Source organism: Aristolochia californica, unplaced genomic scaffold (genome assembly GCF_029961685.1).
Source record: "Aristolochia californica isolate CCGP_79_NKW_82.1479 unplaced genomic scaffold, dmAriCali1.0.hap1 SCAF_4, whole genome shotgun sequence".
In the NCBI taxonomy this organism is placed as follows: domain Eukaryota; kingdom Viridiplantae; phylum Streptophyta; class Magnoliopsida; order Piperales; family Aristolochiaceae; genus Aristolochia; species Aristolochia californica.
In genome coordinates this window covers 7,278,885-7,302,894 of record NW_027182103.1, presented here as the reverse complement: position 1 = coordinate 7,302,894, position 24,010 = coordinate 7,278,885, and the positions used below count along the sequence as shown (strand labels likewise).

The 24,010-nt window shown below is 38.9% G+C and overlaps 1 protein-coding gene and 1 non-coding gene across 2 annotated transcripts; both read right to left on the bottom strand.

Moving 5' to 3' along the window:
* Positions 1–1,352: 1,352 nt before the first annotated feature.
* LOC137963051 (ubiquitin carboxyl-terminal hydrolase 2-like) lies at positions 1,353–19,999 on the bottom strand. Its single transcript, XM_068810232.1, has 2 exons — positions 16,900–19,999; positions 1,353–2,410 (listed from the first exon to the last, which is right to left on the bottom strand). The coding sequence occupies exons 1-2, from the start codon at positions 19,578–19,580 to the stop codon at positions 2,173–2,175; spliced, it is 2,919 nt and encodes a 972-aa protein (XP_068666333.1). The 5' UTR covers positions 19,581–19,999; the 3' UTR covers positions 1,353–2,172.
* On the bottom strand, positions 4,629–4,700 carry TRNAQ-CUG (transfer RNA glutamine (anticodon CUG)). The gene has a single exon. It is a non-coding gene; the product is annotated as a tRNA-Gln (tRNA).
* Positions 20,000–24,010: the final 4,011 nt, after the last annotated feature.

Sequence of the window (24,010 nt, the reverse complement as noted above, 5' to 3'; positions counted from 1 at the left end):
GGAAGAAAGAATCGTGGCTCGCGGTAGATAGATGTTGTCAAGAATGAGAGGAAAAGAGACGACGAGACAAAAAGGGGCAGCGAGAGAAAGAGACAGTGACTAGGGAAAGAGAAAGAGAGACGGTTGTAGCGAGGAAGAGCGAGCGAAGAAGACAGAGCGCAGGCAGAGGAGTGCGAAGAAGATGGAGCACAGGTAGATGGACGGCGAGCGACGAAGATGGAGCGTCATCTCCATGAAACGGGCGAGAGTAAACAAGTGAAAGTAAATTAACTGGTCTCATGGAGTGAATTCACTTTCATAGTGCACTAACACTTTTTGGGCCACTTTCCCTAGTGAAAGTTAATTCATTCTTACTTATAGAATGCACTAATAGGTCCAAAACGACAGTGTTCCCTCTTTCCTTACCTGAACATACTTTAATTTTTAAAAATCCCAAACCAACACTTCAAAACCCAACCTTTTGAAACCCAGTTTCTCATTAGTCCCCCTATTTTCCCATGTGCATCGTTCTTCACTCAAGCCTATCGAGTATAACCCAATCTTTATATTGGGTTTCTTCTCCATCTTGAGCCAAACCTACTAGTGAAACTCTCCTCTCTTGATCTCTCTCATGTTTCTTTTTCATTCTCGTTCTCCCTCCATTCTCCATGAAACGGGCGAGAGTAAACAAGTGAAAGTAAATTAACTGGTCTCATGGAGTGAATTCACTTTCATAGTGCACTAACACTTTTTGGGCCACTTTCCCTAGTGAAAGTTAATTCACTCTTACTTATAGAATGCACTAATAGGTCCAAAACGACAGTGTTCCCTCTTTCCTTACCTGAACATACTTTAATTTTTAAAAATCCCAAACCAACACTTCAAAACCCAACCTTTTGAAACCCAGTTTCTCATTAGTCCCCCTATTTTCCCATGTGCATCGTTCTTCACTCAAGCCTATCGAGTATAACCCAATCTTTATATTGGGTTTCTTCTCCATCTTGAGCCAAACCTACTAGTGAAACTCTCCTCTCTTGATCTCTCTCATGTTTCTTTTTCATTCTCGTTCTCCCTCCATTCTCACAGTTTTACTTCCTCATCTACTTTGATTCTCCTTGCTCTCCATCTCTATTTAGTTCAAATCTTCAAGAGAGCTTTGCACACTCTAGTCTTTCAAGGTATGCTTGATCTTCCTTTTGACTTTCCCTTGTGTGATACTTCTATAAAAATTTCATGTGTCATGGTTTTCCCTTTACGTTTGATCTCTCTTTTAAATTTCTCATTGATCTATAACAGTGAGCATGGCACTCCAGTCTTTGTATCTTCATTTTGGGGAGAAATATAAAATGCACTCGACATTTTTATTCCTTATGTATTATTAACCTTGCAAATGGGTTGTTAGAGGTATACTTGTTACAACTATTTAAAATAGTTGATACTTACAGAAAATACAACAAAGAGGCAAGCTTCAACCAAAGAAAACCAACAAACTTCCCTTCTCTGATACCAGATTTCATATTAGAACCTTACAACCTCATATGAAACAAGACGATGCCCAATACATTTCATGTAACAGGCTGTATTGGTTTAAACTCGTCACCATTTGCTAGTTCCATCAATTATTTCCTCAACACCTCTGCATCACTCCAAATTGGATCTTTCATATAATTACCATCAGTCTACCAGGGTCCTCTTTTCTGCATACTCCTTCCATCTCAACTGACTTCCTCACTCTTTTATACATACCTTTACCATCTGAATTGACTTCCTGAGAAGTGTTCTCTTCTCTATTTCAATGCACCAATCCAGAAAGGTTATCTGGCAACATAATAACTTATTTTTTTCTGCCATGAACTTTTCTTGACAATTTCAAAGAAATAGGAAAATAGGAAAAAAAAAAAAAAAGAGGGCATGCTGAAGCCGATCTTTTCAAGTGTTTCTCATGTGACACATCAAAACTTGGGAACCTAAAGAACCCAATATAAAACCATGATGTAACTACCATTTCACTTTCATAACAGTTGATGTATACTTGGGGACCCTCGAGCTAGTAAAGAATAAATGGGCCTCTGATTCTCTATGCTCATGCAAGCACGCAAGAGAAAGAATTCTTTTCTGGACCTCACCTCCTCACTGCATGTATTTCTTGCCAAGCTTGGCTCTTCGAAGAGGACAGTTGAAAACATTTGGCTTCTATACCTTTTCATAAAACAGTATATATGCTTCAGATTGAAGTACTTCAGCAAGAGAAACCTCACGTACTGATGTATCACTAGCATAAAACCACACTGAACTTAGAACATCATTCCCACTCTGCCTTTTGTTTCTCTCCCCTCTGACATAAGCAACATAGTGACCTCCTCTCATCGTACCCAGATGCTCCACTACCCCCACAAGACGGTACCAACACTTCTCATCATCCTCTTTGAATCTGCAAAATGTAATTGATCTGTCATCAATCTTATGGTGAAGTCCTTTCCAGAAAGGAAATAAACTGTTCATGACTACAATAACAGCAGTTAGGACATCAAGGATTTCTTCTGCAATGACTGTGCATCCATCAAAGTCACCAGCAGGTTTTCATTTGAACATTCTGAGAAATAAAACAATAGAATGTGGAATCATTTAACTTTCACAAATTGAGTGGCAAAATTTTTCACACTAATAGTTTTACATAAGCAAAGAGAAAATGGACTTTGATTAGAACAACAGACACTATATATTGAAAATTTACAATAACCACAAGTTGGCAAAGAATGTCAAACTATCAAGTAGAAGAACCATTTCATCAGTGGTGTAAGAACCAAAGGCTTTGCAATCTCCACACTTCACCTGGTTTCCATTCAAAGTCATGCATGCAGGGGATAAACGTAAGGGGAACTAACATGTTCACAGGAAGTCGTTGGGCATATGCAGATTAATAGGAATGCAATAAAGGTGGTAGGTGCTCTTTTTAAGAGGAAATGGTGCCGGTAGATATTTGAATTGGAAAACACTGAAATATATAAAGATAATGCAATAGGCATAACTAAACACATGCATTTTTACTTTTAGGACATCTTTTTCAAAAAAAACTTTTAGGACATAAATAGCAGACTACTGCAGGCCACCATATACACATGCAAACAGCAAAGTTACATTGACATGTCAACTGATGAAATTTGTGACCAAACTGACAAGCATGCACGTGCGCAAAGGCAATAGAAAAATGACTCACCAATACTTCTGGACTTGAATGTGTCAACTAAGCTACTTCACTTCCAAAATAAATTTGTTGAAGTTTTGGTTTTACAACAGAATCGCAACAAGAAATAGGATTTCACTTGAACTCAGTATGGGCCCCAGAAAACAGTTGACTCACAGATCTTAACAGTTACCCTAAAGCACACAACTCATAATTCAGTTTAGTCCATAAGACAGATTACAAGGCAAACAGACATGATGAAACTCTCCCATTAAAACGTTAGTACTGACACAATCAAAGCTAATGCAATTCTATAGTTAACATTATCGGGTACTTACGAAAATAATACAGTGACCAATCCAACATCAATAATAGTATACCAGTGAAATTTTATAGTCAGTTATGAAAATAATACAGTGACCAATCCAACATCAATAATGGTATACCAGTGAAATTTTATAGTCAGTCTAATAGAATCCATGTGAGGGAAAATTCAGATGCTGCATCATAACATAAATTTGTGTCAGGGTGTTTTGTTGGATAGCATCTTAGTTGGTAATTTTTCATTTAGCTGTTCATTAATCGTAATTTATTTTATTTTTGTTTAATAGTTGTAAAGCTAGAATGTGGCTAGCCTACTTTTCTCATATTCTTGTATTTTCTCCCTTTTCTTAACGAAAATCTCATTATTCTCAAAAAAAATAGATAAGGATAATTTCCAAAACCGACCGTACTAGATGCCAATTTTCAAGAACAGCAGACATTGTAATTCCAGATTTGGCTTTGTAATTTGAATCTAACAGACAATTGAGGTAACATTGTTAATGGATCCTAAGAGGAAAATAAAATTACTAAATTAACCTTTTAAAATTGTAAATATATTTATATACAAAAAATTAAACACCTTTCCTTCTCCAAACGCAAAGAAGAGAATGAAAGAGGGAGATAAGGAGTGGGAAGGGTCTTCCTTCCCTCCCACAGCACCCCCTCCTCTCCTCTTTCTCAAATAAAGAGGAAAAGGGAGAAGGGAGGAGGGATGCACTTTTGAGCGGAGGGTAGCAACAGCCACCCCACCCCCCTGCTTCTGAATGGAGGAGACTGCTGCCCATTCTAGCCTTGAGGAAGAAGGGGACATCCTCCCCTCCCTCCCAGAGGTTATCAGAGCAGAGATAAGAGAATACAAGGGAGGATTTCCCCTCTCTTTTTTAAATAAATATTTTAATGTGAAAAACTTAAGTGACCTTTACCTTCAGATTTAACAGATTCTGTTGGCTGTATTTGAAATTTGTCACATTAGGAAATACAGAATCTAACAGGCTGCATTTAAAATACAGTATCTAAGAGGGTCATATTCAAAATTACCATTATAAATTCTTCACTCAAATCCAGGTAGCACAACACAGGCATCAATCCTGAGTCATACCAAAATATTGTGGAGCAAACTCATCATATTATCTCTCAGGAATGGTTCCACCGAGATTTGAACTCGGGCTACTGGATTCAGAGTCCAATGTCCTGACAACTAGACCATGGAACCACTTGCATCCCCTAGTAACTAACACTCTTTCTTATTGATTCCCTTGGCACCTAAGGTATTAATGCCCCATAATGAGTTCTATCACAGGATGAAACTTGCTAAAAGGCAGGTAAGCCCTTCCCAAAAATATAAAATGAAAAGAAGACTATTTCAGTCATCTACACTTCAATATAGGGTTAGTTAAGTTGCACAACCCTTGGTTTCACCCACTCAAACAAGCACAAACAAATAATAAGCCTTTAGTATTCACAAACAGAAAAATGATCGGGCAATTATAAATGAGAAAAAGAAAAGAGAAAAAGAAGGGGGAGGGGGAAGATAAGTAATCTTTCGAAGTCCTTTCAAATTGCAAAAATTAGCTCCACCAATCATAATAACTTGCAATGAGATTACATTCCCTTATCAACCTCAAGGAGTGGTAACTTAGGTAGTATTTCATGACAGTCTATAAAAAGTTTATGAACATTAATCTTCACATAATACTTTTAAGTTGACACATTTTTTCACAAGTAATCATTAATATAATGAACACAACAGCATCAATATTTAGATACAAAACCTGCAAAGGTTCCATCCTTATCTAGTGATATTAAATATCTAATTCATCTTCTCAATTGTTTAATCAGGTTAATGCATTTCTTGCACCTCAACAGAATGGTGCAAAATTACCTTTATGAGAAAGAAATCTAAACCACATCAATCAACTACATCATTGGCATGAAAGTAATAGATTGTAATGGTATCCCCTGATTATGGCAATCTGGGCACCCCACTGGCAGGTCACTATAAACTAAACTTTGATATGTAGCGCTTTTGGTTGTCCCAGTCCTGTGGGATATGCCGGAGTTATCCATGATGAAAATGGTTGTCTCCTTTTCTCCTTTGTTGAGCCACTTGGAGTCTCTGACTCCACCACTGCAGAACTCTCTGGACTGCTCAATGGGCTTCAGATCTTCCAAAGCCGTCTCACGGGCTCCCTCTTTATCGAAGGCGATTCTAAAATTGTCATAGATTGGTGTGCAAATTCAACCCTTCATCCTTAGCGACATTGGGATATGTATTTTGATATATGTAATTTAATTTCTCTTATAAATTGTACTTGGAAACACATCCCTAGATCTACCAATCATTTGGCAGACACTCGGGCTAAGTTGGGTATTTCACTCCAAAACCTTGTTGTGGAGGAAGGCCCACTTAGTTAGGTGTTTATGCTTTTCCCTATATTTTAATAATTTATACATCATTATTTCAAAAAAATAAAAATAAAATAGATTGTAAAGGAAATTTTCCAATAATTTGAGAATATAAATGAAATGTAAGCATGACTTTAAAAAGATAATCATTAGCCTCTCCCAAGTGTTGATAAATTAAATAGTAGACATTCCTCAAATACAATTAGATAATATGAGGGCTTGGGGATGAGGATTAAAAATTTTAAGTTCAAGGAAGTAAAGGAATAACTCAGATAGTTGGCTCAGTGAGGAGTCCACGATTTGAGACCATGAAGAGCTTAGCATTTTTACATAATTTTGGTTTCATTGGTAATTCTGTTTTTTGTTTCAAGCAGGTTATTTACTGTTCAGATTATGTTTAATTTGGCATTAGTTGGGCTACTTTTAGAGTCTATGATGGTTTTCTTTATGTTCTAGTTACCCAGATGTAGGGGTGTCAATTTCATCCCATTATGAGATTTTCTGCCTCCCATTTATTAAACGGAATTGATATGGAACAAAAAATCTTACCGGTATATATGTAATATGGCAATTTTACTTGTTTAGTTGTTTATTAAACAGAACGGAATTGAGTAATACCTATTTCATACCCCTTTACGCAATTACCGATTATGTTAGCGTATTATTGTAATTTTTTACATACCCATGTAGAGAACCTTATTACGCATGCTGCTATATGACTTTTTTCACTATCTTTAAAAATTATGAACATGTAAAGTTTTTTCAATTTTAAATAATTTTGTATTTTATTATGTTTTACTATTTTTCGTTTCATTACTCGTTTCCCAGCCAGTAACCAAGTAAATAAACGAGAATACCTTCAAAAATAATCAGACGGAATGGATAAGGAAATCCCGGAATGATAGTCAGAATGTATACAGAACAACCTTATTCAGTTCGTTTGTATACCATTTACACCCCTACCCCAAAAACTTCAATAAGTTTTTGTTATAGCCTAAACAATTTTTCTTATCATCCCCTATCTTTAGTCTAACTTATTCTTTCTAAACCCTTTCCCAAGATTGAATCCCTTACTGTTGGTTTATGCTAGGGTCAACTGAAAGATTACTCCATTCTAATTATCTAAACTAGTTTGGTTAGCTCAATAAACAGAATTTGCCACATTGAGCAAGAGGTTTATAGTGAAGGTTTTGGGTCCAAGTCATGCCAAGAAAATAGGATTCAATATTCAAAAAGAGTTGAAGAGAAAATATGGAAAGCTCTTACATGACCCTCACAATAAGAAGTTTCACAAAGCCAAAATTAATATGGTGAAGTTTTACAGGAATCTCACAGAAGAAGGTCTCAGAGAACAATTTCAGTTTAAAGGTGTTTTAGTTATATTAGTCTTCTATCTATGTTAAGTCATTTAATTATGCTAGGACTTATCCTTAAGTGTTAAACTTTGGGTGTAATTGGGACAAGGGTATTTTAATTGTAATTGGACTCTACTACTTTCCTCTATTATAAATAAGGGCTCATGTACTCAGATTACAACGAGTCAATGAAGTTTTAGTCTTTTCCAGAAATTCAACATGGTATCAAAGTAGATTCTGTGAGTTAACTCGGTCCACCCACAAAGATAATGTGATCCTTTTCTGATCTCTCATCTCTAGTAGTTTAGGTTCATATTCAATCTTTCTTCTCTCATTTTAGTTCCAATACATGTTGTTTTCTTGGCATTCGAACCTCCATACTGAGTTTTTCGTTTGCAAATTATATATTGACGGAAAGATATTCAAGTCTACTTTCCAACACAAAGCGAATTTTGGCAATCGGAGTTTTATAAAGAGAAATCAATATTTGAAGTAGTAAAGGTCAGACTGCAAGAGAGGTTTGAGCAATAGCAGAAAGCTTCAAATTTGGAGTCATCTTATGCCATCAAGAACAAGACTTTACAGGGAGAATTATAGACCCAAAGAAAGATCTGTAAGTATATTTTCTTACCTATTCAACCAATTCTCAATCTGAGTTTTCTAGAGGGTGATATCGACCTAGGAAGAGTCAATAGTCATGCAACCCAAAGAAGAAAGAGTACTCAGTTCGGCCAAATTACAAATTCCCGAAATATATCAGCTTCTTTAACTCAAAAAAAGTATATTCATGAAGAGAAGTTATACTTGGATGAAAGTTATTGAAGTCTAGTTTCAAAAGGAGAAAATTTTATGTCAATCGGATCTATATTTAAGGAGATAATTCGCATTGGAGTCGACAAGGGTCAAGATACAGAATGAAGTGAATCAAGAGATTATAAAAGATTCAATAACGAATATTTTGATAACAAATTAGATATTAAATTAAAGATAATTGAGTCTAGTTTCTTGAGAAACAAACCGTTTGTGATTCTAAGTTATATTTTCGGAGACATTGATATCAAAAGTATCAAAGATTAGTTCTGCTGAAAATCTTTCTTTTTTCTCAATTTTCTCTCCTATTATCTCTCCATGTATTGAAGTTAACTGAGTTTCCTTTTCTCCTAAAATTTGAGCTTTTTGCCAAATTTGTCTTCTAATCAGAGAGTTTTGGTCCAACTTAATCACTCCATGATGTGCTCATTCAAGATATGCAATATCTTGCATCAAAGTTGCTTACGAGTTTTGTGTTTTTGTTACTTGGCTGTACATCTTCTGCATAATTAACTCCGAAAAATTGTGATCATCCCAAAAAAAATCATACTTAGTCAAATTTATTAAGTTCTACCATTAGTCTCCCTTAGTTTTCCAAAAGAAAAAAAAAAATCACTTTGGAAGTATGAATGCTGCATAGTCGCCTCCTTCTAATTAAAGTTGTTTTTCTCAAGTATTTCTTCAGTTTATTGTCTTGTATTTTTATCACTTTAGAGCAATGCCTAGACCCACTACCTAAAAAGTATAGGAGTGTGCCCAACATCCAACTTGAGTCAAGTCCTTTTATTCTTCACCCAAGAGGTGATTTGTGTTTGAGCTACTATAAAAAATGAGCAGTCTCTTTTTTAAGCCCTAAAGTTTGGCTACTTTTCTACCTTAAAAATTGAGCGGAGTGTGTTTCAGACTATGATTGTTTGGACTAGTATATAGAGCTTTGTCGTACGGCTAGGAGTGATTTTCTCCCATATGGTGTTTTGTCCAAGGTGGGTATCCATGTCCTTTTTATCCCGAGTTTGAGGGGGAGAAATACAAGAAGAAGTCCAAGAAAGAGGTATTTTGTTCCACATGTTGTGGTAATTTTTATGTGACCAAAATATTCAAGAAAGAGGGAGCACAAAAGATAAAGTTTTTGCGTTTATGGAGAATTTTTTGTAGCAAGGAAAATTGAAGACCAAGAATCCTTTTCATTGCAAGCTGAAGTTATAAACTCCAGCTTGAGGGGGAGTGCTGAAGAGAAGATATAGAAAACTCTTACATGATTCTACTCATAGAGCCAAAATTAATTTGGTGGAGTCTTACAGAAGTCTCACAGAAGGAGGTCTCACAGAAAAATCTCAGTTTAAAGGTCTTTTAGTTATTATTATTTTTTTTTGATAAAGATGTATATATATAAACATGAATATTACAGAAATTACAAAGAGGGGAACATATCCCTGACAACCAACGATTGTAGGGTAGCTCCGTGCTTAGCAAACGCATCAGCTGCCGAATTTGCGGATCTCGAAATGTAAGACCAAATACAAGATAACAATGAAGAAATTTCAATAATCTCCCAAAAAATGTCCCAATGGCACCACGGGGGAGGGGATGCACGCTGGCACCACCCAATGACCACCTTCGAGTCCCCTTCAATGTGGAGGGGACCTGTGCACTTATCTCTGAAAAAGCGGAGCCCGTTGAGGAGACCAAGAAGCTCCACAAACGTAGAGTCGGTGATTCCTAAAGGGTCGGCATATGAGTAGAGTTGGTTGCCTAAGTGATCCGAGATAACCCTACCGAATCCAAAGAGACCGGGATTACCAAGAGAAGAACCGTCAAAATTCAACTTAAGGTAACCAAGAGTAGGAAGGGTCCATTCCTGCATAGTCCAAACCTTTTTCCTTGAGTGCATCCTAGCCAAATTAAACTAGTTCTCACGGATTGGGGTCCCTACAAATGAGGAGGACTTCTTCGTCAAGAACCAAGAAGAAATATGTCCCACCACTCGGTCCGCCTCCCGGTCTACTGATTCGATTTTACCTTCAAACCTTCTACGATTACGCTCATTCCATAAACCCCACGGTATGAAGCTAGCACAAGCCGAGAGCATCATCTTTCCGAATCCAGGAAGGGACATACCAAGTAGCAACTTACTGAATGAGAGCAAATCAGCCCCCAGACAAAATTGAATCCCCAACATGCTAAGTTTGGATGTCCACACCTTCCATGAGAAGGTGTATTGAAGCAAAATGTGACTTATGGACTCAACTTCTATATTGCAAAGAGGACATAGGGGGTCTACTGAGGGGTAACCTCTTCTTCTAAGCACGTCTGCCGAGAGAATCTTGCCATGACAAGCACTCCACAAAAAATTTAATCTTAGGAGGAGCACATAGACGCCATACAAAAAAGATCTCATGATCTTGATGAGGTACATTCCAGCCATTGATGAAACTGAATGCAGATGATACTAAGAAAATGCTTTTTTTCTCCGGCCACCAAACGAGCTTGTCTACCACCATAGGACAATTTTTTACCGCAATTACAGAGTCCATCAGTCGATTGGCCTCTAGCGCTTCAATGTCAGAAAGACCTCTTCTACGATGAAGGTTCATACCATCCCCCTCGAAAGCATTTGCTACTGATATATTTCTACGGGTGGATAGGAGAAATAGGCTTCTGAAGGCATTCTGTAGCGGCTCCTACCCCATTCATAGATCATCCCAAAACTTGAGGGACCTACCGTTTCCGACATAGTATCTGTAGGCAGCTGAAAATTTCGGAAGAAGTAGGTATAATGCTCTCCAAATTAAAGATAAAGCTCTCCGATTTCCCCCTGACATCCACCAATGAGTAATACCCCCAAGTTTTTCCTTCCAAAGATTTGAGGAGTGAGTATTGATTTTCCATAACCATTTAAGGAGCAAAGCTTGGTTCATATCTTTGGATTTCCGAATCCCTAGGTCACCCAATTTTTTTGGCAAACAGACTTCATCCCATTTGACCAGGTGATATTTAAAAGTATCGCTTGATCCTCTCCATAAAAATCTTCTTTTGAGCTTATCCATTGTCTTACATATGGATGCAGGACAGGCCATAAAAGATAGTGAATAATTTGGAATACCTGCAATGCAAGACTTGAGAAGGGTGAGTTTCCCCGCCTTACCAAGTAACCGCCCTTTCCAGGTTGTCAGCCGGGATTCAATCCTCTCAACCACCGGATTCTAAAAATTTTTACAGATGCGGCCGTTGAATAATAGCAGGCCAAGATATGTGGTCAGTAAGTGGCTTGTTGTACAGCCAAATATACTAGCCATCTCTGTAAGAAGCTCAGGGCTAACATTAAACCGCATTGGAGAGGTTTTTTCCTAATTGACTTTCAGGTCTAATGCTAACTCAAAAAGACCCAAAACCGCTTTGATCTTTCTAACACCCTCAATGTTACCGATCCCAAATATGATAGTATCATCTGCATACTAAAGGATGGGGATATTAAAAGCTTCTTGAGAGCTGATTGGAGGGAGCCATCCGATATTGACTGCCGAGTAAAACATAGTAGAGAGAAATTCACCAACCATATTGAAAAGAAGAGGGGAGAGCGGATCACCTTGTCTAATTCCTCTCGACCCTTTGAAATACCGCAGCCAGTGCCATTTAGAAGGAGAAAATATGAGGTCGAGGCCACACAACTCTTGATCCAAAATCTCCATCTTTCTCCGAAACCCATTTTTGCCATGATCTCGTCGAGGAGGATCCAACTGACTCTATCCAAAGCCTTTTCTAAATCAAGTTTCAGAGCAATTCTGGGATCTTCATTACGCCGGAAATAATCAATAAGCTCATGTGCAGCCATAGTGGAATCTAAAATTTCTCTTCCTTTGAGGAATGCACCTTGCCCTCTGTGTATGATAGTTGGAAGAAGAACTTTTAGACGATGAGCCAGAATTCTAGCAATGATTTTGTAGGCGCTTGTGATGAGACTGATTAGTCAGAAATCTTCCGGCCTCTCCATACTAGCTTTATTCGGGACCAAGGCAATGAATGATGCGCCGATACTGCGGAAGGTGACCCCATTTCTAAAGAAACCATGAACCATTTATGAGATATCCTCCTTGAGCCCGGGCCAAAACCTTTTTAGAAAATTTCCATTGAAGCCATCAGGGCCCGGCGCTCTATCACTTTCCATGCCTAAAACAGCACGCTCAATTTCCCCGGCCGAGAAAGGTAGCTCTAATAAAGAAGCGGCGGCAGGAGAGAGACGAGAGAATCTGATGTGCTGCAATTTAGGCCTATTGAAGCATTCCTCTGAATATAGATCTGTAAAATACTTAAGCAACACATTAGTAATCGAGGTCCTACACGACGTTACCTCATTATTAATACATAATGAGGTAATTCGATTGGACCTACGCTTTGTCGATGCCACGGCATGAAAGAATTTTGTATTGGCATCTCCTTCCTTCAGCCATTTAAATCTGGCACGTTGCTGCCATCGGATTTTCTCTTGATGAAGGATAGAATTGAGGTTAGAGTTGAGAGAGACCTGGGAAGAATATTCCTGCGGAATCAAGTACCTTTGTTCCTCCGCAAGGTCCAAGTCCGCAATCTGAGCAAGGAGAGAGGACTTCTCAGCAGCCGACGCGGTACGGTGGTAGGTGGCCCATTCCTTGATTTTGACTTTTAAGAATCGAAGCTTCAGAGGAAAGGCCCAATCTCGTCTGCCCAAACTTGGGCCTTCCGACCACCAACCATCAATAAGGGTAGCAAAAAATTTTACAAAAAGCCATGAGTTCTCGAACCTGAAGGGAGAAAGTCCCCATTTCTCAAAAGAAGTAGTTACCATGATTGGCCAGTGATCTTACGCCACCTTGTTGAGAACGTGACCCGATACATTTCCAAAAAACTACAACCAATCAGGGCATGCCAGGAAGCGATCCAGCTTTGATAAAATTGGTTGTTGTTGACTATTCGACCATGTATAATTTTTCCCGGATAATGATATCTCGTCCCAACCACAGCTGCCAATGAAGTCTGAGAAACCTCTCATAGACGCAAATATGCGTATGGCCGGGGGTTTCTTCTCATTACAATATCGGATTGCATTGAAGTCACTCGCAAAAAGCCATGAAAGCCTCCAAGATTGATGTAATTCACACAATTCTTCCCAAAAAAGAGCCCGCTCTCGATATCTGGTTGGGCCATACACTCCCCCTACACACCACATTCTACCTGAGGAGAGATCCCTGAACTGGATGCCTAGGGAGAAATGACCTACAGTCACATGGAGGGAGTCTAATAGAGAAGAGTCTCAGGCGACAAGGATGCCCCCAGAATGGCCTACTGCTTTAACAGCCGCCCATTTAATTGAAGGATTCAACCAGATCTCCTTAACAATAAGATTAGACATCTCCTGACATTTTGTCTCTTGTACAATAACCACAGAGGGTTTGAACTGGGAGAGAAAATTTGATACCATTTCCTTCTTCCAAAAGCCTCCAATACCCCTTACATTCTAGGATAGCACAATCATCTGGAATCAAGTGTTGGAACTCCCGACGAGGTGTTGTCTCCAGGTAACTAACCTCTATAAACTGCTCCCAAAAGTAGGGCGAGACTCATCATTTGTTGCCATGTCTCGTCATCATATTTGTGACGCTCGACCTAGAGTTCTTCCACCAGACGATCAGGTCTACCAAATGAAGGAGGTGGGAGCTGAGGACTATCATGACTCTCAGGCATTTGGGGGTTTGTCGAGGACGTATTTGTTGATCTTAGTCTCCAGGCGTCGCCGTCTGCTTTGGTATATAGTGATGACAGGTGCGGACGTTGGGTTTAAGAAAGGTGAATGTTCGGGGATTTCGGGTTCCATAGGTGGATGGAGGGACGAGATGGGAGGGGCCGATGGTTCTGATCTTTTGGGGAGAGAGGGGCGGTTCCTGGAAGAACACTGAGTATCGGAATGGGAAGTATGGTAGACTTTGTTGAGCTGGATTTTAGGAAGAGGCGAGGGAGAATAGTTCTTCCCGAGAGTCAGGGGGGATTTCTCGGGCCCATAATCTGCTTGCAACCAGTGGTTTGCAGGTCTCTGGATTTCGGGCTCCAAGAAGACTAGTGAGAGGAGAGCTTTTCCCGAAAGAGGGGATAAGTCAGGTTTGAGAAGCGTGAGGGTGATTTTGGGGAAGTAGGGATTTGGGGATTTAGGAAATTTGGGTTACGTGAAGACACAGGGAGGATGGAGAAGTAGGAGAAGACATGTGGGAAGATGGGGTTTCGGGAGTTGAAAAAGTAGATTTTTGGAAGATTTCTGACAAAAGGACGGGAGAAGTTGAAGAGGACGTGTGGGAAGATGGGATTTCAGGAGTTGGAAAAGTAGATTTTGGGGAGATTTCTGACTAAAGGACGGGAGAGGACATAGGGTTAGGGGAAGATGTGTGGGAGGGGATAAGTGTATCGAAATTTGGGAAAGTGGGATTTTGAGGGATATCTGGCAAAAAAAGGGGAAGGGATAAGGGTATCCCTGACGTGCCTTTTGAGACTTGCCTCGAGAAACGAGCGACCTTTGAAATATGGGGAAGAGCAAAATGCATTGTGGCTGTCAGGGAGCCAGCTAATCCTCCTCGGGATTCACCTTTAAAATTTGAGTTTAGGGGGGAACCAACTGGCATACCTTGGGATTCGCCACCTCGAGATTCACTTAAATTTGAGTTTGGGGGGGGGGGGGGGGGGGGGGAACCAGTTGGCATACCTTGGGATTCGCCATTTAAATTTAAAATTGGGGGTACCTCTTCGAAAATCGAGGTGTCATTAGACGGGATGGATCTCAAAACACTCCCCGAGGAGTTGAAATTTGAAAACTAGTTAGACTCGGAACTTGGTAGCGAGGTGGAGTCGTCTGAGCACGATGGGTTAGTGCCTGAGTTGACCTGGTTGAGATGATTCAGGCTCGGTGAGAGGTCGTCCCTTTCGTGTTCGGAGATGCTCTGGCGAGTGTAGAATTCCAACCTCGCCGAACAAGACTTCAATCCAAACAAAGTTTTCGCTGCAAATTAGCTTCAAAAATAGATTTTCGTATCACCGAGAGGATGGAGCAACGAAAGCCATGGCAACATCCATTTTACGTCGCTCAGTTGTGTCTTCTACCCATTTGATTATTTGTCTAAAAACCTCAAAAATTCGACGCAGAACCTCCTCCGACCAGAGCTCAATCGACAGAGATCCACTGACCGAGAGGACAACATAGCTCGGTCTCCTCCCATTTCATAACTTCCACCTCCGACTCACTTTCCCAAATTCCGGCTTCCAGGACTGACCCTACATCCTCCCTCGAGCTGAGGGAAACCATCCATATGTGGGAGCCCAACCAGGACGTTTTGGGTAAGAAATTAGATTGTCTCTTGTCCCGGAGCCATGTTGCAAGAGAGTCAACAGTCCAGGCTTCAGATTTGGTTTCTACGATGAACACTGACTCCATCTCCCTTTTTCCTGTCGAGAGAAGATCTGACGGTAAGTGAAGGGAAGAAGTTTGAGTGTTGGGTAGGCCTTTCTAGGAGGAAGATGGGGTGCAGCTAGAATCGATTTTTTGAGGGGTATTTGGTAGAGGAGGGTAATGAAGTGGGTCTTTCCTGGGTGGAGCAGGTTGGATGGTCGAAAGACGTCAACTAGTTTTCAGTGATTGCACAGCAAATATCAGGATTTTCTCTCGCAGTGATTTCCAGTAGGGCATGTTTCCAAAAAATTATGGGCTATAAATCCGGGCCATTATCAACGGCCCTCGACTTTGGACGATTTTGAGTTCCCGCACTCCCTTTTTTTGAAACACTGAGAGGGAGAAAGAGATTTCCCCCACTCTGATCTCCCGGAGTCGTGGCTCTCTCGCCAACTCCCCATCCTCGAAGCAACGTACGAAGTTAGGGATTGCGGCGAGAGGAATGGAGATGAAAGACCGTCGTTTTCCATTTCTGATGGTTAATCGAATAGCCATTCCGAGTATACCTGGCTTCATCCCCAGAAGGATTTCTGAGTCACCGAGTATCCACAATTCTCTTCGTTTCCCTTTCTACTCCGACTTCTTCCTTTTGTCATGGACCAGCGTCCCTCATCTTCCGGCACGACATGGTCTAGATCGAAGTTCTCCTCGACGGTGCTGGAGAAGATGACCGACTTCGTCGTCTTGGAGTCTGTCGCCGCTTTAGGCCCTGTCTTCGCACTAGTGGATGTCGGAAGTAGGGACTCAAAAGCAGAAGCAGGTGTCGAAGCTTGAGAGAGATGAGACGTGTTGGGGAAACGCTCCTCCCAACGCCGACGACTCATCTTCCACCGAGAAAGCCTGTCCCTCCTTATATTCAAAATGGGTATGGTGTTTTAGTTATGTTAATCTTCTATTTATGTTGAATTATTTAATTCTACTAGGAATTATCTTTAAGTATTAGACTTTGGGTGTAAATGGGACAAGGGTACTTTAATTGTAATTGGACTCTACTACTTTCCTCTATTATAAATAGGAGCTCATGTAATCAGATTACAACAAGTCAGTGAAGTTTTTCTCTTTTCCAGTAATTCAACAAAAAAAAAAAAAAGAATAAACATCATAATTTTGGACACGCTAATCTAAATTATGGGGCCATGAAAACTGGTTCCTGCTAATTAGGTTATTATGAGGGAATGGATTGCACCATAAGTCTTTCTATGGATGCTATTACATCTATGTCATTAGATATAACTAATCTGATCTGGTTGTCTATAGAAGAGAGCTAGAGTAGCCTAACTTAATGCAGATACAAGAAGACGAACATCCTCTTTCATATATGATAAAAAAAAATTAAAAATGAAAAGAAAGAGGAAAGGAAGTCTTTCAAGGGGTACCTGGGATCCATATATGGCCCAAGATTAAGAGTCTCTCTGAAGCTAACATGACCACTAATTTTACATAGGCGGCCACGAGCATCTTGTCCAAATCTCTTCAAATGAATAGTCAGAATATGTGGAGCCTTACAAATCAGTATCTTCTTCGAAGCATCCCTCTTAACCTTAATGCTTTCAGAGTCAACTTCCCCTCCTGCACTGCCATCGGATTCTTCCCCTTGATCACGTAATTGAGGATATTCATTCCATGTTTGATGAACCTCAGTTGAGGATTCTATATCGGTAAGGTTTCTGGAGTAGGTATTATAGCTTTCTGTCACAGGCAAAGATGTTAAATGTATTTCCTTGAAATGATTTGAGACAACTACAACATCATCACTCTGAGACGCTTCATGAAGGTCAACAAGCCCATTGACAAGGGATTTTGAGAAGTCCAAAACCCTATCATTCCTTTCTTCACCCAATTCACATGTAACTGAACTTGCATCTTTACCTTCAAATTTCTCCATACTGCATACCACATTACCATTGTCCAAGCATTCAGGTCGTGCACTATCAGAGAGATCCTTATCAATCTTACAAGGTAAATTGTCATCTCTATTTGCAGGCATATTGTTCTGAGACTTCAAACCTATTGAATGGGTATTCTCATTACCAGTTTGCTGTATCTTATCTCTTGTGTGCTTCTTTTGCCCTTTCAAAATTTTAGAACAACCCTCACAATACCAAGCATGTTCATCAGAAAGTAGCTCTGGCTTTGTGAAGAAGGCTAAGCAACTATCTACAGTGACTTCTGAGTTTATATCATCGAGCTCATCTTGATTGGACTCACTATTGTTCCCAGCCAGTAAAGCCATTTCCATTTCTTCAAATGACTTGGATCCAGCCGTGGAATGAGAAGTAGCCTCAGTTTCATTAAACAAATCACCAAATCCATCAAAATCTTCAATTTCTTCACTGCAATTTACCAAATTCTTTTTTGACTCTTCTGCACTTCCTGTTACCCCCATTCCTTTATCATTTTCCTCTTTATAGGAAAGTAGTAAGACTTCAGAGTCTTGGATATGTGTTGGGACATCAAGTCCAGTAGATTTTTCAAATTTTGATTCAACTTTCACCTGAGACTCATTCATAGAAGAAACATCTACAGATGATTCAGATGTATTCACACTCTTAGACGTCTGCCCTTCATCACAAATTTGAGTAATCACAGCATCAGAGCTCTGAAAAACTGAATTGATATTTTCTGAACTTATGTCATCACCACAATAATCCAACCATGAAAAGTCATGTGGATCAGCTACAGTTACTATCCTGTCTGTGTGGGGGGTTTCACCAGCATCAAGTGTCCTTGAGAACTCAGGGGGCTCTACTGGAATCCTCACAGCTTCTGACTCAGCTTCTGACGAAAAAGAAGCTACAGCATCATTACTTTTACTTTCTTGAAATTTCCTTCCTTTATTTCCTTCCTTCAGTGGTAACTTTGCTCTCTTCAATCGAGGAACAGGGGCTTTTTTAGAAGGTGGTTTCTTAGTGGGGAGAGGAAGTGACAAATCTAAAAATGGCTCATAGACTATTGAAGTGTGCCCACATTCCATACAGCAAATAGTACTAGAGATCTGACCACCAAAAACCAAGTCCACAGAAGTAGGGCCCATTTTCGAACTAACCTCTTCATCATCAGATGAAGCCAATTTTCTCGCATTTATTTCTTCAATGTATAAGCCATCAAGTAAGTAGCGAAGCAACTCATGACTGTCCTGTTGTTGGTATCCTCTAAATTGAGGAGCTTTAGAACAAATACACCCAAAAAGGTTTTTAGGATTCAAGCAACTCTTGGAATCCACTTCAGTGCCAGTTTCATAGAAAAGCTTCTTCAGGGCCATGGTAAGGGGTCCAATGGAACTGTTCAAATTTGAGAAGTAGCTCCGCAAGACTCTCATGGAAAAAATGTTCTGCATGATCGAGTTAAAGAAACAAGTATTCCCAAGATTAATCAAACCTTGCACTTTATAACCTCTCATTTCCAAAACAGAAGAATCCACATTTCCCAGTTGCTTATTTTCCAAACTACTACCCACATAATCATCTTCAACATCGAATGGACCAAACTCGTCCAGTTGCTCCTTGATCAAATTTTGAACTTTTGATAAACTACCACAAGTTACTTCATTCGCTCCATCAGAGTGTACTTGAGCCAGTGAGTTGCACAAAAAGCACCAGCAAAGAAGTGAATTATCAAATTGAATTACACATGGATGTCGAGTGCGTCGAGTATGCTGAAGTGCATGGCTTTTGGGTACCCTATCACCTGCAGGCCCACCGCAAGCCACATGCCCACACTGTAAACAAACCCACATGGATTTTGGGTTGGAATCATCCGATCGGATTACCCTTTTCTTATTTTGTTTAAATTTTCCCTTGCCAGAGCGCCTACAACTCCCACCATTATCTCTACAGTCTTCACAATTAAGAGTATTCCCAATCTTCCAAGCAACCTGATCAAAATCAATACTTCTACTAATATGGCTGCATGATTTTCTATCATTCACTACCAAACCGTTAGTCACAGCTGCATCTGCACTTGGATTTGAATGCTCCGACGCACTACGGTTAGGACCCGACGATCCTCTCCTCTCCTTATGGGCAGTTCGCCCCTTCTTCTTAATTTTCTTTCCCATCGATTCTTCGGCCAACTAGACAGAATGATAGACAGAATGACAGAACCCAGAACAGGGGATAAAAACGCCCCCAATAACAAAAAGAAAAAAATGTAGTAATGCTAAAATCTCAAACGAAGACCTCCGAACGACGGAGAAACAGAGTTTCAAAATGAAATATCTGCTGAATTATGGAACTAGTATAGGCATTTGCCCAAGAATCGCATTCTGGGTGAATCAGATCGTTGTGAAATTAAAACAAAAAAATCCAAAGAATAAAGATGTCAAATATTCTAAACGAGACAAAAAATTAGATAAAAAATCAGAGACCTTATTGAAGAAAGAGCAGCTCCCCACCTGAATGTTGAGAAGCAATCTGTGGGTAAGTTAAGAGGCTTCAACAATTGGATTTTGCTTTCCAGGGCGGCGGCGAGAGATTGGAGAGAGCGTGCGGCGTATTTTAGTATAGTGCACGTACCACACCACCTCTCAAAGGAAAAGAGTGAAAAAACTCCGAGGGTTTTATCTTCTGCTGGTGAGAAGTGTAAAACTGTTAGCGGTTTAATTACTCACGACCCCTTAAGCCAAATTATTTCTCACTCTTTGAAAAATTGGAAATTATTTTTTCCTCCTGATTTCCTCCTCTCGTATAAATCCCCGGCTATAATTAAAGTATATTTTATCAAAAGAGTCGAGAGAGAAGGATAAGGGAGAAATGAAGGAATTATTGGACAAGAGAGGAAAGCTGGTTGTTCTCTTAGAAACAAAGATGGAAACGGGGCATCTTCCTCTCCCATTCATTGCAAGAAGGGGAACATAAGTCTATATGGGCTCCCCTAGGCCATGTTAGTGCCCTTTGTATTTCACTTACGTTAGGTAAAATGCACTCAAACTCGTTAGTGCCCTTTGTAAGTTAGGAGAGAAAGTAAATTATAAACGTAATTCACTTTTTCTCGTTTTAGGCATAACACGGGGGAAAGTGAATTCAGAGGGATCGAGCTCTGAATTCACTTTTCGTTCGTCAATTACATCAGGTTGTTGGGAAGGCTATTGAACGAAAGCATGGAGAAAAAAAAATTTGCTCCTCTCTCGCTCATGACCTTCGGCAATTTCAATCAGCCCCTCTGCAACCTCTCTTCCTCTAGCTGGCCCCAACACCGACGACCTTCAGCAACTTCTCTCCCCCCTTTACAACCTCTCCGGCTCGATTCGAAAGAAAATAGGGTTTCTTCCTAGAAATCGAAGGTTCGTTCTTTTTGTTGTTTCTGAATCTTCCTCTACTTCTCATTTTAATTTTCGGCCACATTTTCGAAATCGTTCCTCTGCCTTTGCAACCCCTCACGTTCTATTCGACAAAAAATTTGGTAGTTCTGTAAGTTTTGTAAGTTTGGAATCGTTCCTAACCTATACGTTTGTTTTATATCACATTGAGTCCAATTTCATAAATTTTATTCTCTGGATCGTGAGATGAAGGGATGGATGCCATAAGATCCTCAAATTTCAAAGGTGAGTGTCGGGCAGTGTACTGGAACTTACAGAACCTATATCTGACCACTGTTTCCAGCAGTGATGTTCGAGATTATCCAACATGCTTCTCTCTAGTGTGTTTGTGTATTAAACCAGAGAAGTTAATGATCTTGTTGATCATCTAGTACACATTGGGGTTTCTTGTGATCATCTAGACTCTCTATACTAGTTTGGTGTTTGGCGTTATGATCCAAATTCAACTCAAAGCTTAGGAAGCAAACCACCGAAGAAGGAAGAAAATATAAGATGTAAATGTAGTTATTCTAAGGAGATCAAAATTACATTCCTATAAATTTTTTTCTAGAGCACCCATCTACATTATTTCTGAACTTATATCCTAGCTATGAACTATGAGTCTGAGTGTGGACACACTGTAGTAAGTAATTCCAATTCCACAACCACAAGAAAGTCATGAACAACACCCATACCCAGCAGTAGTAGCACTTGCATCAAAACTTCCTCTATCAATAATTGTATTGAAACGGGAATCCTTGTGTGACAACCTTCTATTTTCGACATTGCTAGTTTTAGACTTCTCTTTTCCTATCTCTGAAAGAGATGGAGAAGATTCAGCCAAATTCTTTTGGACTCAGGTTCATCATCAGCTTCTACAATCCTAACAAAGAAATGAGAGTTCCTAAATCGACTCTAGAAGTGTTTGAGCTGTTTCTTTGTGTTTCTGGGGTTTTATTTTGTTGCTTACCATTTTGGTCAATAATACCATTTTTACCCATGACAGCAACAACCTTAAATGGGGTTATAAGTTCAGTATCCTGCTTTGATGTGGAAAGACAGGCCAATATATGAAGTTGTTCACCTACAGATAAAATCAAGGTTTTTGTCACCAGTACAAGTTTAAGCTTGTTGCACCTTTGTCACCAGTACAAAATCAAGGTTTTTGTCACTAGTGAAGAAGATGAAGAAGATGAAGAAGATGAAGAAGATGATTCAAGTGATGATTCTAGTGGAGAACATTGTGAAGATAATAATGCAAATAAAAATGAAGACAATGATAGTGGTGATGAAGTTGAGTATGATGTGGACATTCAAAGAAATACTCAAAGGGAGTCTGCAATGCAATCTACAAGAGCATCGTATTTTTTAGATGTATTAGCAATTCAGATGTGGCAAAATTATTGACTATTAAGTTTTAATGCCATTAAATATTTTTTGTGTTGTATTTTGTATGTACAGTTGTAGGTCTTTTATATTAAATAGGTGATTGAGTTATATTTGTATTATTTTTATTTTTATTATTACGATGTTTACGTAGTACACTGGGTAATGAATTTAAACAAATGTAACTGCATATATATGTTAGTTTAAGAGTGAGAATTGAAACACTATTAATATAATAATTGCTTTAAGTTTTTGGATATTATAAAAGTAAGTATTTGTGTAAATATTTTACTTTTTATAAATTTTGTTAATAAATTAATATTATTTTGATATTACTAATATATATTAAGTTAATAAATATTTTATAATATTTTTTATATAATTATTTCATATTTAGATATTACAAAATTACAATTTGATTACAGTTTTAATAATATAAAAGTAAGCATTTGTTTAATTGTTATATTTAATAGATTTTATTTATTAACTAATATTAATTAAATTTTCTGAAAGTTAGATATATCAAACTACTTTATTTAATAAATAATTTATCTGCACTTTCCATTGTGCACACTAACATAAACAAATACTTCACACTGTACTTTACATTGTGCACACTAACACAAACAAGTATTTTTACACTACACTTTCCATTGCACACACTAACACAAACAAGTACTTCACTTTCCCTCTCACTTTCACTAGGGAAAGTACTTCACTTTCCCTCAGCACTTACAAAGCACACACCGACCCCCCCCCCCCCCCCCCCCCCCCAACCCCTAGTTTACCTATTACTAACTAAATAATACCAAAATTATGATTCTTAGATCAAAGATGGTAAAATAATAATTTATCAACTTTAATCTTATGTAAAACATAAGATTCTATAGACTTCTTTTAATAATGTGTGTACTACCTTGCTTAGGATTCAAGTTAAAGGATCTTCAACTCAACAAGAACAAGTAGAAAAATTAACAATGTTTGGCCAAATAAGGGGGAACAATAGTTATGGAAGAGGAAGAGGAAGAGGAAGAGGTGGAAAACCTTGTAGTAGAGCGTGAAGAAGAACTATAGACAAACCCACTTCCAACTCCCCAAACTTTATTTAGAACAAAAAGTGTACTTTTTTTGGTTTAAACAATCATCTGGTTGACAAGTGTCAGAAGTTATATGGGAAACTGGAGCTTTCAAGGCTAATCAAGCCTCAACTGCTACTACTATAACCCCAAAAAGTGTTACCTCTATTCATCCTAATTGGAAGATGATTTTTATGGGAGGAGATTATGACTTATTTCAGAAATTTAAGAACCTGATGGCTCCACCTTCAAGAACTACTATATTTACGATTGCTACTACTTGTATGTTTTCCTTTATTTCATGTCCTAGTCCTTCATCCTGAATCATTGGGTACTGGTACGTACACTAAATCTCTTTCTCTTTGACTTCCTAATGTTTATTTGTACCTCAATTCCCACTTAGTCTTATGTAAGTTAGCTAGTTAACTAAAATGCTTAATTACTTTGTTACCTTTTTTCCTTCTCATTATATTTTTTAGAACATCAAGATAAAGTAGGTGATTGCTGGGAACCATGAGAGTGGAAGTCTCTACTTTATGGATCCAACAATTCTAACAGTCAAAGCAACAACTGATAAGAAGCCATAAAATGGCACAACAGGCTAACCCATCCTTCCTTATCAAGTTTGAAATTATTAGTTCCCTCATTAAAATATGTTTCTCAATTATCTTGTGACTTTTGTGAGCTTGGGAAGCATCACTGTGTTGTGTTTCAGCCTAGGCAAAACAA

Excerpts from the sequence above, each read along its gene's own strand:
- LOC137963051 (XM_068810232.1), bottom strand. The coding sequence starts at position 19,580 with ATGGGAAAGAAAATTAAGAAGAAGGGGCGAACTGCCCATAAGGAGAGG. Across the intron at positions 2,411-16,899 it reads GGGCCATATATGGATCCCAG|ATTCAAAGAGGATGATGAGA; the intron begins GTACCCCTTGAA and ends TACATTTTGCAG.